Source organism: Vanacampus margaritifer, chromosome 5 (assembly GCF_051991255.1).
Source record: "Vanacampus margaritifer isolate UIUO_Vmar chromosome 5, RoL_Vmar_1.0, whole genome shotgun sequence".
Taxonomy (NCBI): Eukaryota; Metazoa; Chordata; class Actinopteri; order Syngnathiformes; family Syngnathidae; genus Vanacampus; species Vanacampus margaritifer.
Window position 1 is genome coordinate 26,854,808 of NC_135436.1, and position 17,891 is coordinate 26,872,698.

The window sequence follows — 17,891 nt, forward strand, 5'->3', positions numbered from 1 at the left end:
AAAAGGTTCCGTCTTAGCGTGGAAAACCACGACTGAATGATATGAAAATGAGCAAACTATATAATTTTTTGAAAATTAAATTAAAATTACTGCAGTCAGTGTATGTGGAAAATAAAAAATTAAATCAAACGTGTTATATCAGAAATATTTTATTTAAAACATCTGCTATAAAAACATTCACACAGACAGTGACGTAAAACGGTTGTATTTGTATTTCTACTGCATTGAGCTAAACAAAGGCCCAAAAAAATCATACAAAACCTTCTACGTACTGTTGATATTGCTGGCAAAATACAGCACCAAAAGTTTTTTAAAAGCAATGATGATGCATTCAAGGACCTCTGGTGACTAAATATTCCTATTTAAGTGTTGACAGATAAAAATGTACTAACTCCTCGACTGCTTTCGGACTGTTAACTAACTGACCGTTTTGTTTTATGCCATTAATGTATTTTTTCATTCATTTAAATGATTAGACTTGCATCAAAGTCCATAAACAACAAAATCAAAACAAAATACATGAGCATGACAGTCAAAGAGTGAGTACATTTTTCTGCGATGCACTGTATTATATAGGAGGTAGGATGGATTGATCGGACAGTTGTTGACATTTGTGAAGAAATACAACCACAAAAAAAAAAAAAAAAAACGATAATTGCAGTGAAACACAAGGATGAACATTTCACGTGTTCAACAATAAATTTAAAACCTCTGACGGTGTATGCTGTCAATCCAAAATACATGAAATAAAACATATTTACAATTCATCAAGCCGACTAATAAAATTACAGTGGACACGGAAGAGTGCTGCACTTGCTCTTTAAGCGTCACATGAGGTGGTGCTTCTTCTTCTTGGGGAAGTCAACAAACTACACTGCAGTCACTGTGTGTCTCAGTCCATGTTCATGTCCACGGCCCTCGTGTGTGGCCTTTTTTTTGTTTTACACACCAGTCTTCTCTTTGATCCAGCCGCGGAATTTGGTGACTGCCGTGTAGATGCCCGGCTTGTTCCGGCGGGCGCAGCCGTCGCCCCAGCTGACCACGCCGCCCAAGAACACGCGGCTGCCGGACTGAATGGAGAGCGGCCCGCCAGAGTCCCCCTGACGCAGACCAACAACGCACACACAATCAGTACATTTGATTGATATAGAACCTCTTTGAGAGAGGACTCGCAAAGTAAATCAGTTAAAATTAGGGCACGACCCTTTAACTCATTCACTCCCAGCCATTTTCACAGAAGCAATCCCCTTCACTCCCGGTTGTTTTGCTGGATTTTGACTGATTTTACAAGCGCCACAAAATATTCTATTCTATATTCTATAAAAAAAATGGAACATACCAAAAGAAAGATTAGAGTCTCTATCAGGAAAAAAAAAAAGTAATATCTTTTTGTTTCCGTTTTGAAGCAATTAGCATCACAATATAGGTTAAGTTTCATCATTATTCATAAATCTATTAAGAAATGTGAGTAATGAGCTTTTTTTCCAACATGGGTGCTCTCTTTTGCTCTGCTGCCACCTGCTGGCCGTTTGTGTAATAACTACCATTTTTTTCAACCGTTCTTTGCAGTTGAGTCTGCATCAAACTTCTGCATGCGCTAGCATTAAAAAAATAACATAAAAAACATATACATACGTCTTTGGGACACTTGGGACATTTAAAATAGAATGTATTTATAACGTTTTTGGGAGCAAATGAGTTAACTGTCCCGCTGATTTAACTGGCCAATATTAGCTCTGTTAAAATCTGCAATAATCAGACAAGTTTTAGCATTTCTTTCTTTCATTTGAAATAAAACACATTTATAGTATCTTAATTTAAAAAAAAAAGTCAAAAATCTGGAAAAACTGCAACAAAAAACAACAAAAACGGCTGATAAAAAAAAAATTAAAAATGATTATGTGCGTACCTAACCTCTATAAGAAATAATCGACAGGAAGTTACCTGACAAGCGTCGACTCCACCGCTCAGAATGCCGGCGCACATCATTCTGGTGGTCAGCTGACCGCCCATCAGGGAGTCGCACACCGTGTGGTTGATAGTGCGCACCTGCGCTTTTTGCAACACCGTCGCTGCAAACCCTGAACAATACACACAGAAGAAGACACATCTGAGAACGGCAGATAAAATGCAGAACACACCTGTTTGCGGATTTCGAAAAATATAAAATTAAATATTGCAAAAAAGTTTTAGTTTGTTGTTAGGAAGTGACAAAGTGGTTGTTGTCGGCGGTGGCGGGAGAAACTCACCTCCCTCTCGAGTGGCGCCCCAGCCGGTGATGGAGACGGTTCCCCCGACGGGAAATTGGTGCTGCGCGGCGGGCAGGCAGATGGGCTGGATGTAGTCGCTGTACGTGACGGGGGCATCCAGCTCCATCAGGGCCACGTCGTTGTCAAAGGTGAAGCCGTTGTAGTTGGGGTGCGGAATGACCTTCTTCAAGTTCCTCTTCTCCACCGTGCTGCCGATGTTGCGCTGCGAGTGGAGGCCCATGTACGCCTCCCAAGTGCCCGGTTGGGAAAACCTGTTTGGAGATCAAGATTTCCTTTCATTGTTACGCGTACAGCAGTAGTGGATGATTCCTTCATATAATCTGGCAAACCGGACATTTTCTGTACATTATCAAGAGTCCCGTAAAATTTGTGCATTCATTTAGACATCCCCCCCCAAAAAAAAATTCCAAAAGGTTTTTATGTGCTGTATTTTTAAAAGTCAGTTCTCATTAAAAACAAATTATTCAATTGTATATTTATCTCATAAAAAATCATTAGTTTATTGTAAAAAAAAAAAGTAAAATTAACTTAAAATTGTACAGATATAAAATTAATATTATAATATAATTTGTCAATTATGATATGCTAAAAATGGAAAATAAAATACACTATTAAATTTTTTTTCCAATTTAGCAAATAATTGGCTGATAGTTATAATTAAATTATAAATAATTTAATTTAAAGAATAAGTACATTTTGCATAATACAACATGTTAAATACCATTATTCTACATATTTTAATATACCATTTTCTATTCCTTTACATTTTCTAATTCATTATTATAACATTTTTGATAATGCAATTTAAAAACAGCATTATACATCAAGTCATTCTGACAAAAAAAAAAAAAAATTTTTAACTTTAACATCTTCTCAGGAAACAAGCTTCCTTAGTTAAACAGATTATTAAATTTTATCCCAGAAATGAAATTATTATTAATTATTATTATTTCCGTATTTGGTCTAGCTTTTTGTGTTTTCTGAAAAAAAATAAATCTACTTCGACATTGCATTATGTCAGGAGGGTGATGATATCTTAATTGTTATTCTATATTGTTACATTAATATGACAATTAAACTTTGTACTTCCTCATCAACTATTGAGGCCCATTTGTCCATTTTAAAAATCCAATTTGGTCCCTGAGCACAAAAGTGCCGCAGAGCCAAGGTGAACCCTACCTGGTCTTGCCGTCGTCCTGCACGCAGTGAGCGGCGGTGACGATCCAGCGGGGGCTGATGAGGCTGGCTCCGCACACGTGTCCGTAACGCTTGACGTGTAGGCTGACCTGCCACGGGTACTCGCCCGCCACCGCGTCCTGACCGCCCACGATACGTGACGTCTTGAACTTGCTGCGCCCGCAATCTGCCGAGGCGACGCAGACTCGTCAAACAAAATGTGCGAGCAAACAAAAAACGCAGAGAAAAAACAAACACACTATCAAGAACACACTCACAAAGACAAAACATGGACAAAAAAAAAAAAAAAAAACACAAATACAAACAAAAAACATGTACCCACAAAAACACATATGCACAAAAAAAGCAAAGTGAAACAAAACGCATGCACGCACACACATACCGCAGTTGTCCTCGTCCGAGCCGTCCTCGCAGTCTTTGGTGTCGTCACATTCGGGGTTGATTTTGCTGATGCATTTGTTGTTTTTGCATCTGAATGTGAGGTCAGTGCATGCCACAGAACCAGAATCAGAACCAGAACCTACACACACACACACACACCAAGGAAGCAAACTTTACAATTAAACATGGAGGAGTTAAGTTTTGCACTGAAGTTAATCACTAACGACTGAAACTTAACTTGTTAAAATGTTTATTAACTTACATAGATGCTGATAATGAGAAGACGAAAAAACAAAACAAAAATCAGGTAACATTTGTTTTTCAACCAACCGCTCGCTAGCATTGGCTTGACTTGCCATCATTAAAACGATGCGTATTTATAGCTATACTAATATGGAGGACCAAAACTGCCAAAATTAAAAAAAAATAATAAATAAAAGTGAAAATAAAAATGGATTAAAAAAAATATAATTCAAAAATTAAATAAAAATAAATGGAAATAAAAACAACAAAATATACATAGATATCCATAAGTAAATAAATAAAAGTAAAAATAAATCGAAAATAAAAAATGAGATTCCAAAAATAAAAATGTCAAAATAAATACAAAATCATTTTATATAAACAGAATTAAATATCAATCAATAAACAAAAACGCTTTGCCCTCACATTTATTTATTTATCTCGACCAACTCAACTCGAACAACTCAATTCGCAAGTTCTGGTGACAGTGAACAAGATAGTCGTCCATTGCTGTAGTTCTTCAATGCAAGCCAGCGAGACTTCAGCTAACCTTGGGAACAATTAAAGCCTTTTTTCCCACTGCACAGTTTTCTTGGTGTTGGCTCAGGGCAGTGCTAAAGGACAACAGTGCCCCGGTGCAAGCTAAGTCACAGGACGACTCTTCCCACGGGTTGATCTATTGCTATTAGCACTCTGAAATCACTCCGCCAGCCCCTCCCCTATTGGCTGTGTATTCTGATGTCTCCGCGACGACGCTCTCGAGTTGAGCTTTCTTTAACTTGTCGAACTGCGCGACAACACAAGCTGAACCACTTTCAAAGAGCAATTACGGACTCAGAACATTGCCATTGTTTTATACATTGCAAAAGCATTGATTTGACTTCTAAGTGGAGTTGAGAAGTTCACCTCGTCCGCAGTCGAGCTCGTCAGAACCATCGCCGCAGTCGTCTCTCCCGTCACAGCGATTCTTCTCTGAGACGCATTTGCCATTTATACAGGTCAGCTGTCCAGTAGAACACGTGCCTGTCGGGACAGCAAGCGCACAGTTTAGAGTACGGCTTTTCAAACTTTTTGGGTTCGGAGACATTTTTTATAAGCACCCCCCACATTGTTAAGCTATTAGATTAGTATCATTTTTAATTTACTGACATAGTAGCAATAAAGTAATAAATGTTTGTGAAACATGTTGTGCTGCCCCCCCCCCCCCCCCAAACACTGAAAAATGAGTTGGGCAGTAGTGCTGGTAGGTTATGACATACTGTATACCCCTAAAAACCATATGAATGGAAAAATTGGCTTTTTTGGGGTGGAGTGGGGAAGGGGGGGGGTCATAATATCATGAGAACAAATTCACGTTGTGCGGATTAAAAAAAAGAAAAAAAAGATCAAGTTGTATTTTGTGGGGTTACAAAAAAAATCACAATCTTGTGAAAATTGAGACTTTTTCAAGGTAAAATAGCAATAATTTAGAAATTAATGTACAGTATATGATGTAATTTTCCATGTACAAAATGTGAAAAAAGATCATTTTAGAATTAAAAAACTATATTACAGGTATTCAAGTTAATGTTGGACAAGGGTCATATTTTTACAAGTGCATTTCAAAACGACAACATTTTTTGTCATAATATTACCTCTTACTGTGTAAAAGACATATTTTGTGCAAAAAATACCTTATTCCAGTTTAATCTATTTCTCTCACGGATGAATAAATTAAAAATCTATCTAGGTTGTGTTCTACAAAAAAAAAGACTTGTCAGGAGTGTCAAATTTTTTTGATAAATCACAAACATAACAGAATTTGCTTGATCAGCACACCAATCCCAATTTGTAACTATGTACAGTACTTTTTAATTTTTTTACACACTCCAATTTAATTTATTACAAAATTATTCCACGGACTCCTAACCGACCAGTTTAGACACATTAACTCATTCACTCCCAGCCATTTTAACTGAAGCAACCCCCTTCGCTCCCGGCTGTTTTACTGGATTTTGACTGATTTTGCAAGACCCACACAATATTGCGTTCTATTGTTATAAAAACATGGAACCTACCAAAAGAAAGATTAGAGTCTCTTCTTTCATAAGGAAAAAAGTACATTTATATCCGTTTCTGTTTTGCATCAATTAGCATTAGAATATAGCTAAATTTCATCATTATTCACAAACCTGTTGCCAGTTGCGACCGGTTGATCTCTTATACTGTGCTGCCACCTGCTGGCCATTTTTTGTAATAACTACTATTGCTTTAAGCCAGCTCTTCAGGTCAGAGGCTGCATCAAAGCTTTCTGTATGCGCTAGCATAAAAAAAAAAACTATAAATATGATTTTGGGGCCATGGCAATATTTAAAATAGAACGTTTTTATACATTTTGGGAAGCAAATGAGTCAACAATGAAGAATGTCAGAAATGAAGTCGCCGTACCGCAGTTCTGCTCGTCTGTGCCGTCGCCGCAGTCGTCTACGCTGTCACACTCCCAGAACTTGGGCTTGCACAGGCCGTTCTTACAGTTGATGTGACTGGAGCTGCACTCTGGAGGAGGAAACAAGCCGTTATCTCAGCATGCTAGCAGGGTAATGCGAACATGAGCGGGGAAAATGACGTACTGCAGTTCAACTCGTCGCTCATGTCGCCGCAGTCGTTCCAGCCGTCGCACTTGAGATCTGACTTGATGCAGCGCTGGTTCGTGCACTGGAACTGCTTGCGACAGGCTGCGGATGGATCAGGAAATAATTACAATTTGTCACAAGTAGGCAGAGATGAGAGGAAGTAAAATTTCATAAGTAAAAGTGCAATTCATAAGTCTCAAGTCTAAAAGAAAGGAGTGAAGAACATCGCTTACGGTCGGCGACGTCCACCGCCTCATATGTGGCATTGAAACCGATATCCACGTAGGATCCGTCGGAGAAAAACTTAACGGTCATTTTGTTGGTGCGGCTGGTCTTCGTAATTGAGTTGTCGGGCAGATCTCCACAAAACCTAAAAAAAAACAAAAAACAAAGATCAGCTGGGATCGAATTATGCTCTTTTTGGTTCACGTGCTCCGGGACTCACTTGTTGCCGTCCATCTCCACATAGTCCTTATGGCAGCCCTTGCTTCCGCCCTGGCCCGGTTCGGACATGAGGAACCTTTTGAATGTCACCTTCACCGCCTTGCCAGCGGGGACCTGGGAGATTATGGACAGAAGTTCATGTATAGCACTTTTAACACAGCTTAGATCAAAATATAGATTTAAAAATATTTAATGTTTGCTGCTGAGGCTAGCAATGCTATGCGCTAAAAAGCTGCATGTACACTTAACTGAACATTTTTTGAAAAAATTACCTCCGCCAATGGTGAAGCTTCACCTTGAGAATTGTTAATCTGTTTATTACCACCACCTACAACACGCAGTGCAACTGTTTTTGTGGACTTATTGATAATCACTTAAAATTTTGAAATATGTTTACAATCAAATTTTAGATTAATACATATATCTTTTTTTTTTTTCCTTTTTCATACCCCCCACCATTTTTTTTAATGAACAGTTTGTTCACTTCAAATCCTGACAAAATGTGTAAATAACATATTGTATTAAATTTTTGTTTACCGAAACATAGAATAAAAGGCAGTTCTTAAATGCAAATACAGTATATTAAAACTTATTTCAATTACCACTAGAGGGAGCCCGCATACCACTTGTGTGTGCATTAACGACCACACTTTGAGAGTCACTGACTTCAAATCTTGCCTGTATCGTTTTAATTTTTTATGATGGCAACAGTTTTATAATGTAATGCATTATTTATTTTTCCATGATTTCCAAAGGGAATCAAATGTTGAGCGGCATTCCGGATTGGTTTATTATTGTTCAGTGTTGGAGGAGGTCTCAATTGAGTGCAGTAGTCCAATGTACAGTATTTAAATTGTTTAACTAGGCAAAAGGCAGCACAGTGGCCTGCAGAATGCTGTGCCTGCGCCTCACCTGGATCGTCCACTGGCAAGAGGTCCGAGGTGGGTAGTAATCAGGGAAGTTGGGGGAATGAAAATGGCCCACTTCGCCTGTCAACTGGCCGCCGCACGTCATCCCTGTTTACAAAAAAAAAAAAAAACACACACAAAAAACAGAACAACTGTATTATTTCACCTCGATGAATCCTCGCACAAATGCGTTTGCGTCTGTGTGTGGCTTCCTACTGGTGCTGCCGCGTCGCACCTGCGACACTTGCGCTCGAAAACCCGGGTAATTCTGCCCTTGGTTGGTTGCCATGGTGACCAGCATCACGTTGCCAGAGGACAGAAAGGTCAGGGGCTCGCTGGGTGAGTAGTAGCCGCACATCCTACAGACAGGATGGAATGTTACTTTCAAAACCTAGACTTTTTCCACTCCATCAGGACAAAAACAGTGAAACTAACACATGGACATGAAAGCGTTAACTATTGAGCCGATTTGATATTGACGAGCAACACATAATGTAACACTTTTCAATTCTCCGTCATTGCCTTTTAATTTTGTTCTTAACTCAATTTTCATTTAACAGAAATTTTGATTTAATTTCCACATTAGACCCCCCCCAAAAATGTTCACAGTTAACTTGTGTATCCACTTAAAGTGATTTGTTTGATGGTATGCTTTGGAGTATTTTTTTATTGTAAAATATGTCAGTTGGCCCAGGAAAGGTTGGCAAAAGTAGAACTAGACGTCCATTTTGCAGCTGTAAGCTTGCCACATGACCAGCAGGGGTCTCTACACACCGCATGATCATTTTTTCAAGCTCTGCGCGCATGACTCACTCCTGCAAGACGTTGGCCTCGATGGCCACCAGGGAGTCGTAGATCTTGACAAAATCGTTGTCGCAGTTCTCCTCTAGGTTCATGGTGTCAAAGTCCAGCTTGATGATGTAGTTGGGGTCGGCCCGCAGCGACCACTGGATGAACGTGTTGGGCGGGTACGAGGTGTCGGGAAAACCGGGGGACATGATCTGGCCAATGTGGTTGGTCCTCGTGTGCTCGGAAAACCTCAAGAAATCTGAGACGGGAGACAGTAGTCCACTTTGCAATGATTTTGATTCCACAACAACATAGTAACATCAAAATACCATAAAATGTGTGACACTTTTTTTGTGTGCAAAGATTGCTTTAATTCATGTGGCTTTATTTGACTGTTTGTCCTGTTTTGTGTGTGTGTGTGTATGTGTGTCAATGTTATTTTATTTAACGAAAAAACTCAAACTTAAATAAAAAAAAAAAACACTTTGATTGACGAAATAAAATAAAAATGGAAATGCTTTTTAAAAAAAACGACAACTAACTGAAACTATAATTATAGCAAAAATGTCCTTTGTTTTAGTATTTGGTAATTCATTTAATACATGATTTTAAATGTGATTTTAAGTATAATTATTTCAATATTAACCAGAAGAAGAACATTTAAAGAATGTCACACAGAAGTGATATCATCGAGCAGCGGCCAATAGAAAAGCACCTTCAGATGATACCGAAATGCAACGCTAGGTAAGAAATTAGTTGCTGTTTTCATTTTACCATGGTGTTGATTTAATATTGCGCACAAGTAATACACTTGTTTGTTTGTTTTTAAACGAAAACTAATACTGAAACTAATTTAAACTATCGGTAAGCATTTTTTTAAAAAATAACAAATTAATAAAAACTAACAGAACCACCCTGAAAATTAATTAAAACAAAATTCAAAATAAAATAAAAACAAACTAAAAAGAAAATTCCAAAACTATAATAACCCTGGTGTGTGTAAAAGAGGAATAACTGCCACTAAATGTGTGTTGTTGTTTTTAAATCAAATTTGAACCAAATTTCCCAGATATCATTTTTTTTTTTTTTTAAACGAGGTTTTCTAACCAAATAGGAAGATCACTTACTGCTGAATTCCGAAGAAAACAATCGGGAATCAAGTTCTGTAAAACGCAAACACTGAATGTTAATCCACCCGTCGACATCACACAATTGCGAGTGTTTGTTGGCGACTTCTCGTACCCGAGGACACGACATCTTCCAGGAGCAGCGAGTTGCCCGGCCTGTAGATGCTGCGCTGCTCTTTGTCCACCAGTTTGTCCATGGTGGACATGGCGCCGTCCACCGCCGCCTCCTGGCCGGACGGAACGCTGAACTCGGAGATGTAGTAAGCGATGACGCTGCCCTCGCTGGCAGAAAAACAAGAAATACGTGAATAAAAATTGAAAAGTTATAAAAGTTAACAATAATAACGTTTGAAGTGTCCTTGCACTTCTCAAAACGTTTCTGCTTTTACTTGTCACGTGAGCTACTTGACTGAGACAAGTCGTACCTGAAAGCCTGAACCGTCGAGCCGACGTAGTATTTGGCCAGCTGCGGGCTCTTGCTGTAGAGCGTTTTGAGCTGTAAAAGACGCGAGATGAAAGTGAAGGAGAAGGAAACAAATGCATGCACGTCATCGTCATGCTCGTCATGCTCGTACCTGCGTCTTGACCTGCTTGGCCAGCGCCTTGAACTCTGAGCTGTTGGCGTTCTCGTAGGCGTCCTCGAAAACTTGGTTAGTGATGCGCATGGAGCCGCTGTACATCTTCTTGATGCGCACGTCTTTACGGACTGCCAGGACAAATGGACGGCGGTTGGGTTTGCAGGACAACAAAAAGGTTTTTTTGAAAATAATTAGGGCTGTCAAAATTAGTGCGTTAATTAGGAGTTAATTTAATTTAACTTCCTATAAAAAAAATTTTAACGCGTGATTAATACTTGGAAAGCTTGTACTGGGGGACACGTCCATGTCAAAATTAACTCATTTGCTCACCAAAACGTATAAAAACGTTCTATTTTACATATTGCCATTGTCCCAAAAACATATTTATATGTTTTTTAAATGTTATAGCATAGAGAAGGTTTTGTTGCAGCCTCTGACCTGAAGATGTCGCTTAAAGCAATGGTAGTTATTACAAAAAACGTCCGGCGGGTGGCAGCAGAGTATAAGAGATCAACCAGGGCCATGTTGCAACAAGCTCTTTTTCCCAGTATTTTCAACAGGTTTGTCAATGATGATGAAACTTAGCTATATTCTAATGCTAATTACTGCAAAACAGAAACAGATACAAATATTTTTTTTTCCTGATGAAAGAAGATACTCTAATCTTTCTATTGACCCAGCCATGAGCGAAGGGGGTTGCTTCAGTGAAAACGGCTGGGAGTGAATGAGTTAATAATAATGCATATATTTATGGAGACTGGGGTCAAGTTGTATTTTACAATTTTGAAAATGTGCAGAATTTCACAAGTTACTTGATATTAAGGATCAGTAAGCTCTTAATATGAAAAAAAATGCACTGAACTGTCAGCAACATCTTACAAATGCAATTATGCCATCTAGTGGCAGGATAATGACCTCAACATAAATCAATATCGCACTTGCTTTGTACAGTACAGAACATAATTTTTTTAATTTTAACTCATTTTTTTAAGTAACCATATTGTCTGAGCAAACTGTTAAAATGACATTTTCATCTTTTCCGATAAAAATGTTTTAGTGTGCCACTTTTGTATTTCTTTCTGATCCATCTCGAAAGTCCTCAGGATTGCTCTGTGTCAAGGCTGACGCCTCCTTCATAAAAGAACATCAAGAATACATGAAAAAGAAGAAGACGAGCGCAACTTTCTGCCACTTCATCAAAAGCAACTTGGTGGGAGACACCCGGGGGCGAAGGGAATCGAAAGCAAGGAACTTTCTCTCTGATGTGTATTTTTTGATTTCTGTTTATTCTTTTTTTGCCTTTAACATTAGTTTCCCAAACACCGCAGAGAATCATCTACAGAAGAAGAAGGCAAGGCAGATTTATTTATATAGCACAATTCATATGCAATGTGCTTCACTTGAGTATAACGTTTGAAAACATTTACAAACAACGCAGTTAAAGACGTTTAAAATCAAAGTAAAGGAATAAAAAGCAGCTTTCTAAAATGACTACAAGAACGTACAGTTAAATTGATTTTAAAAGTACTGAACTTTAAAACACCTCAATCATAGGTGTGGGAAAAAGCGTCGTTTTGAACCTGGACTTATTCTACTGTGGACATTATTCAACCTATGTGGCCTTCAAGTGTATTTTATTCAAACACCGTATTGACTGTTTTTTTACTTTACTGGTTGAACCGATTTGTTAGACTTCACTACTCTGCATCGGACTGTCTAACAATGTAAACACAACATAATGATGCGTGTCAACAAGAATTTTACTCATCATAAAAGTTCATCAACTATGACCCTACTTTCACCAACCCTTACAGTCATTGGCCCACTACTTACTTTTTTTTTTTTAAGTTGTACGATGCCCCGTCGAACAAACATTTGTTACCAGTTAAAAATAATAGCGCTAAAATCAATACTTACAGTGGAAGTGCCAGACCAGCAGGCCGGCCATCAGCGCGATGACGGCGCATAAGATCAGCACCCCGATCACGGCTCCCACCTTCCCCGGACCTTTCTTCTTCTCCAGCTTCTTGTTGTCCGACGCCGGCAGGAATTGAACAGTCGTGTCCCATTCTTTGTCCTGGAGAACACACACGGGCAACTCCATAGTATCATTATCTCTTTGACTGCCAGACGTTTTCAGAAAAGGGATGCCGTGGGTGCCAGCCGATTTAAGCATTTTTGACTGATCTTTCAAGGTTCACAGAAAATTATGTGTTTGGACTATGGAAACACACATACTACCAAATGAAAGATTGGACTCTCGTCTTTCATCAGAAAAAAAAAGTTTGTTTATACCTTATTCCGTTTTTCAGTAATCAACAATAGAAAATGGTTAGTTTCATCTCTGTTTTGAAAAAAAACGTCTTTTAACGTCTTTGGCACTCCTCCATAGGATTTTACTAAACGTTATTTAACGTTTTTGGCAGTCAAAGAGTTCAGGGGAACTTCCATGGACGACATCTTGACAACTCCTCCCCGCCATGCAAAGATCTTAGAACACTCAGGACGTATCACTTCGAAATACTTCCTTGCCATTAATTACTACTTTCCTATTAGCCTAAAAGTGATAAAGCCACTGATTTGTTTGCTTTATTGTTGTAATGTTATTTTAGCAAAATTCCAAAACACTTTTGTATAATGAATATAATATTGTTAATTGTAATACAGATTTATTCAATGGTTGTGTTTGTTGAAAAAAATATATTGGAAAAGGACCTAGAAATAAATAATCGCATATTAACTCATTTGCTCCCAAAAAACGTATAAATACGTTCAATTTTAAATGTAGACATATTTATTTGTGTTTTTAAAAAGTTTTTTTATGCTAGAGCATACAGGAGGCTTTGATGCAGCCTCTTAACTGCAAAGAACGGTTGAAGAAATTAGTAGTAGTAGTAGTAGTTATTCAACAAACGGCCAGCAGGTGGCAGCAGATCAAAAGAGATCAACCAGGGCCATGTTGAAAAAAAGCTAATTACTGACATTTCTAAATAGATTTGTGAATAATGATGAAACTTTTTTTGACTATATTTGAATGCTAATTGCTGCAAAACAGAAACAGATAGAAATATATTTTTTCTGATGAAAGAAGAGACTCTTTTTTTTGGTAGGTTCCATGTTTTTATAGCAATAGAACACAATATTCTGTGGGCCTTGCAAAATCAGTCGAAATCCAGTAAAACAGCCGGGAGTGAAGGAGTTAAATTGCAATGGCAATTTTGAGAGGAGAAAAAAAGCCCAATTAAATTATTTGTCAAAATTGATCAGCCCTAAATCACATTTGTATACATAATGAAAGAACATGATTAAAAATTGTTCAGGCAAAATACTTTGCGGTAATAATTTACTGACAAGACTGTTTACGTGCCTCTGTGGGTGCTGCTGTTTTGGTTAGTAGAAGAGGAGCAGAAGCTATTTGTAGACTCAACGTTAGTTTATTGCGCAACATCACAGCTATGATTTGTTTGTTGTGACTATCGAGTTATAAAATGCTTTTTACAGCGTTTCCACTTAAAAGCAGCTCCCAAGCATTGTTAGCCTGCGTATTCAAGGAATGTTTTTTTTCTGTAGTGACCTTAAACCGTAGCCCCTTCAAACAGACAAAATAAGCCACGTCGGTGAGAAATAATCACGCTTTGCTAGCGCCACTTACACCGATCGCAAACAGTTTCTATGCGTGGTCATGAAATCAAAAAGGAACTTTCTGCGTGAGTCACAACTCGCTGTGGTTGGCTCTCCAGGGTGAGATAGCGCAAGGAGGAAGAGGAGGAGCGGGGGAGGAGGAGGAGGAGGAAGGTTTCACCTAGTGAAATCCTGTCAAACCTGCTGGGAACGAGCCACCCGCGCAGCCGAGGCGCACGACAACACGTCAACGCGACAAGGCCGGCTTGCAAGCACAAATTGTGCCTTTGAGCCGAGCAAGTCATTTGAATAACCGGAAACGTCAAACTACCACAAAACAAGATCAAGAAGTCATTTTTTTGAATTCAATCCAACTGTCTAGACGCTTACTGGTGAAATTAAACGCATTCTTTAATGTTCAAAATGAAACATTGACACCACTTACATGGTACTGTGTGATTAAACGTATGCTTCCCAAATCCACATGCATTGCCGGCGGGGGCGACTTTTAATTGAATCTGATGCAAAAATGAAAACAGAATGGACCAACAGGGAGCCAACGTGTCGTGACACATCACTATCTCGCACAAACCCCTCGGAAATCAGAGCGGTGCCTTCAGATGAGAGTTTAATTTTGTTCCGTGTCTAAAAATACTCAACAACCCTAACCCAAAAAAAGGAGAAGATTTTGAGTTCTAAAACAGCAACCTTAGAATAGTGTGTCACTTGAAAGGCGCTGCCGTAAATGCATTTATATTATCTTTAACTCTTTAGGATTTTTCTTTGGTAATAAGATGTTGACAACAATCATTGCCTATTCTTTCTCTTTTTTTAAACAAAAACACAAGTATAATTCTGCAATAATAACCATAAGTCAAATCGTACCTTATCACCAGCTAAAAGAATAGAAAATGGAACTAACATCAACATAGCAAAGGGCTTAATCGCTCAGTACGGTAACAAGCAATATACATGATTACATAATCAATTACGTGCCAAAAGTTACTTTTAATCGAGCAGATGCTAACATAATAGCGCAAATATTGCCAACAAACCGCTCCTTTGCTATTCTGTTACACAGAACATTTACTGCACAGTAAATCGTTAGTCTAATAGCAGAATTGTCAAAGTTATTTTTTAATTCACCTTAACAATAAAAAATAAATAAAAAAATCAACATACTCGCTAAAAACGGCATGATTACCTGCAAAGCTTGAATCGAGGTAAATGGACTGGTTTTTTTTTGTTTTTTGAATGGTTGTGGTTTTCTTGTTTCCCCAAAAACATTTTAAAATAAATGATTCAAGCAATGACACTATTAGGTTAATGAAATTCAATTTTAAAGGTGGCCAAAGATGTGAAGTACATACCTGAGGAAATCCTTGAACAACTTGGAAGTCAAGCCGCAATAAAAGTTTAACTTTTCGAGATTGTAGTGTACTGTATGTATGTATGTATCATTTGTATGCATGTATCATCACATTGTGGCCTTTTGTGGGTCACACAAATTAAGAATTTGAACATTAGGTATGACACCTTATGGCAACTATGTCCGATTTGTCATTTTGGTTTTGTTTTCAGTTTATTCTGGTGTTAGAGCGACTGCATCCCGGTTCAGACAGTCAGCAAAAGAGACTCCTGGAACAAGTCCCAACAGGGAGGACGACCAGGAGGAATTCAGTATAGGATCTGAAACGCCACTATTGCAGATCGCAACCGGGAGCTTGCCTAAATCATTTTAAAAATGCATTCTTTTGTACAGGTAAATATGACAAAAATTTGACCCATGTTTATGTCAAATTAAGGTAAATCTTGAAACTGCAGTGTATTTTTTTTTTTATGGGACAGTAGTGCCCAAGCGGAATCTTGAAAGGGTGTCAAGAACTGTTTGCGTATCCAACACATTTGCACATTAAGGATCATCATCAATCTATTAATGTTGGACAGAATATCGATACATTTTGATCTGATTTTGTATAGACAATTATTATGAGGATTTTCTTTCCCCTTATGTACGTACTGTAGATTGTGTTTAAAAAATTCGTCCATTTTTACACCCACCATTTAGTAACCCAGAAAGGATGACTCTCCTGATGCTTCGTGACGTCACACAAAAGGTGAGTTCAATGTCAGTTTGCATTTAATTGGACACGGGGTACCGAAACGGAGCTGTACTGTACTGTACTGTACTTCTTATCTTACCTGGGCGGGGGTATACCTCAGACCGCTGTCCATGTAGTCCATAGAGGTTCAAAGAGGAGCAAGAAAAGAAAACACCTGAGCCGCCTGCGTCGCTGTTGTTGTTGCTAGTCCTCCTTCTTTCTTGAAAAGTTTCCAATCTCCTAGGCTTCCTGTAGTGGTCAACAAACTCAATTCAAAACGCTTTTATCCCAAAAAAAAGGTTTTAAAGGTTGTTTTCTTAAATGTCCCAATGTGTCGCCGGATTATAGGTCAACTTGGTCGTGCCCTACAACGGAGAGAAATGAAGCGAAAGAGCAGAAAGGAGGAGGAAAAAGTCTTCCGGAAATGTCAGGTTTCTGTGGGCGTGGCCGTGCCCCGCGCACCTGTTGGCACTTCCCTTCACCACTTTTTATACCTTTAAAGGACAATTTAATCCGTTAAAACAACACATATATCCACACTAACAACATACGTTTATAGTAAAAGAACAAAGTACGTGTTAAATTTGAGATAAGACCGCTTTTTGTGACGTGAGATTTCAAAACGCGCAGGAACTACTTTTCCGTGCGTACTAACAGCGTTTAAAAACTTTGGCGATTTAACTGACAGATTAACTGGTCTAATGTCTGACATATGCTAAATATAGATTCAAAGATTCCGTGTAGTCTATTTTGGTATCGGTTGTGTGATTTAATCCAAAATGTAAAGGTGATTCACCTGCGCTGACTCACCTGCTTCTAGCGGTGACACGTCAGGTTTCAGTTTGGTCTTCGGAGGAATTCCCACATTTCCAAGTGGGAATGCTGAGCAATGTGGGGCGGCATGGTGCGCTAGTGGTCGGCACATCTGCCTCACAGTTCAAGGGTTGGGGGTGGCGTTCGAATAATTCGTCCCAAACATTTCCGTTTTTAGCAAGAAAGATTAATTTTGTTTTGTTTTTAATTTAGAAAAAAATATCCTTCTATATTTTAAATCAGAAATTAGGAATGAAATATAATATAAACATAATTCTGACGCTTACAATTAGTTTTTACATGTGTTAACATTTTATATTTATACTGTATAATAATATTGTACACACAATATGGTGTGTAGGAATAATATACAGGTAGTAAAAAAACTTTTTTAAAATCATATCCAATATAAAGCTGTTAATAAAATAAATAGTGCATTTTTTCACCTTTATAAAATGGTCATATAAAAAAAAAATAATAATAAATGCTGGCTTTAATGTTTTTTTTTTTGCTAATTACCATTTACAGTGCACTTCTTCCCAAAAAATAAAATAAAAATCCATCACTCAATTATTTTCTATTTTACATGTAGCATATTACATCATACAAAAATCGCAATACTTTCAAGTTTTTATGGAGAATGCCTTAGTAATCTAACCAGATGCTTGTTATGTAACATCATGAGAAACAATAATTATATATACAAAACAATCGTCAAATCTTATAAGCAATACTCAAATTTTTGACACATGTATTTGCATATTTCATATTAACTTTAAAATTTACTTAACTTTTGTCCATTAAAA

At 38.0% G+C, this 17,891-nt stretch overlaps 1 protein-coding gene across 1 annotated transcript; it reads right to left on the bottom strand.

Annotated features, from left to right (window-relative positions):
- Positions 1–133: 133 nt before the first annotated feature.
- On the bottom strand, positions 134–17,157 carry st14a (ST14 transmembrane serine protease matriptase a). The gene is made up of 20 exons (XM_077566707.1): positions 17,083–17,157; positions 16,373–16,521; positions 12,467–12,626; positions 10,547–10,677; positions 10,397–10,467; positions 10,087–10,253; positions 9,972–10,007; positions 8,869–9,103; positions 8,272–8,414; positions 8,060–8,163; positions 7,149–7,261; positions 6,937–7,073; positions 6,701–6,805; positions 6,519–6,626; positions 4,998–5,114; positions 3,850–3,987; positions 3,450–3,633; positions 2,250–2,521; positions 1,945–2,081; positions 134–1,100 (listed from the first exon to the last, which is right to left on the bottom strand). Exons 2-20 carry the CDS (start codon positions 16,412–16,414, stop codon positions 942–944), a joined length of 2,559 nt encoding a protein of 852 aa, XP_077422833.1. The 5' UTR covers positions 16,415–16,521; positions 17,083–17,157; the 3' UTR covers positions 134–941.
- Between the last annotated feature and the right edge of the window lie 734 nt (positions 17,158–17,891).

What these genes read in the sequence shown, in the direction of transcription:
- st14a (XM_077566707.1), bottom strand. Translation starts at nt 16,414, where the DNA reads ATGGACTACATGGACAGCGGTCTGAGGTATACCCCCGCCCAG. An exon ending in GAGCGACGAGTTGAACTGCA is followed by an intron (nt 6,627 to 6,700) that starts GTACGTCATTTT and finishes TTCCTCCTCCAG; the next exon opens with AGTGCAGCTCCAGTCACATC. An exon ending in CTCGGACGAGGACAACTGCG is followed by an intron (nt 3,634 to 3,849) that starts GTATGTGTGTGC and finishes TCGCCTCGGCAG; the next exon opens with ATTGCGGGCGCAGCAAGTTC.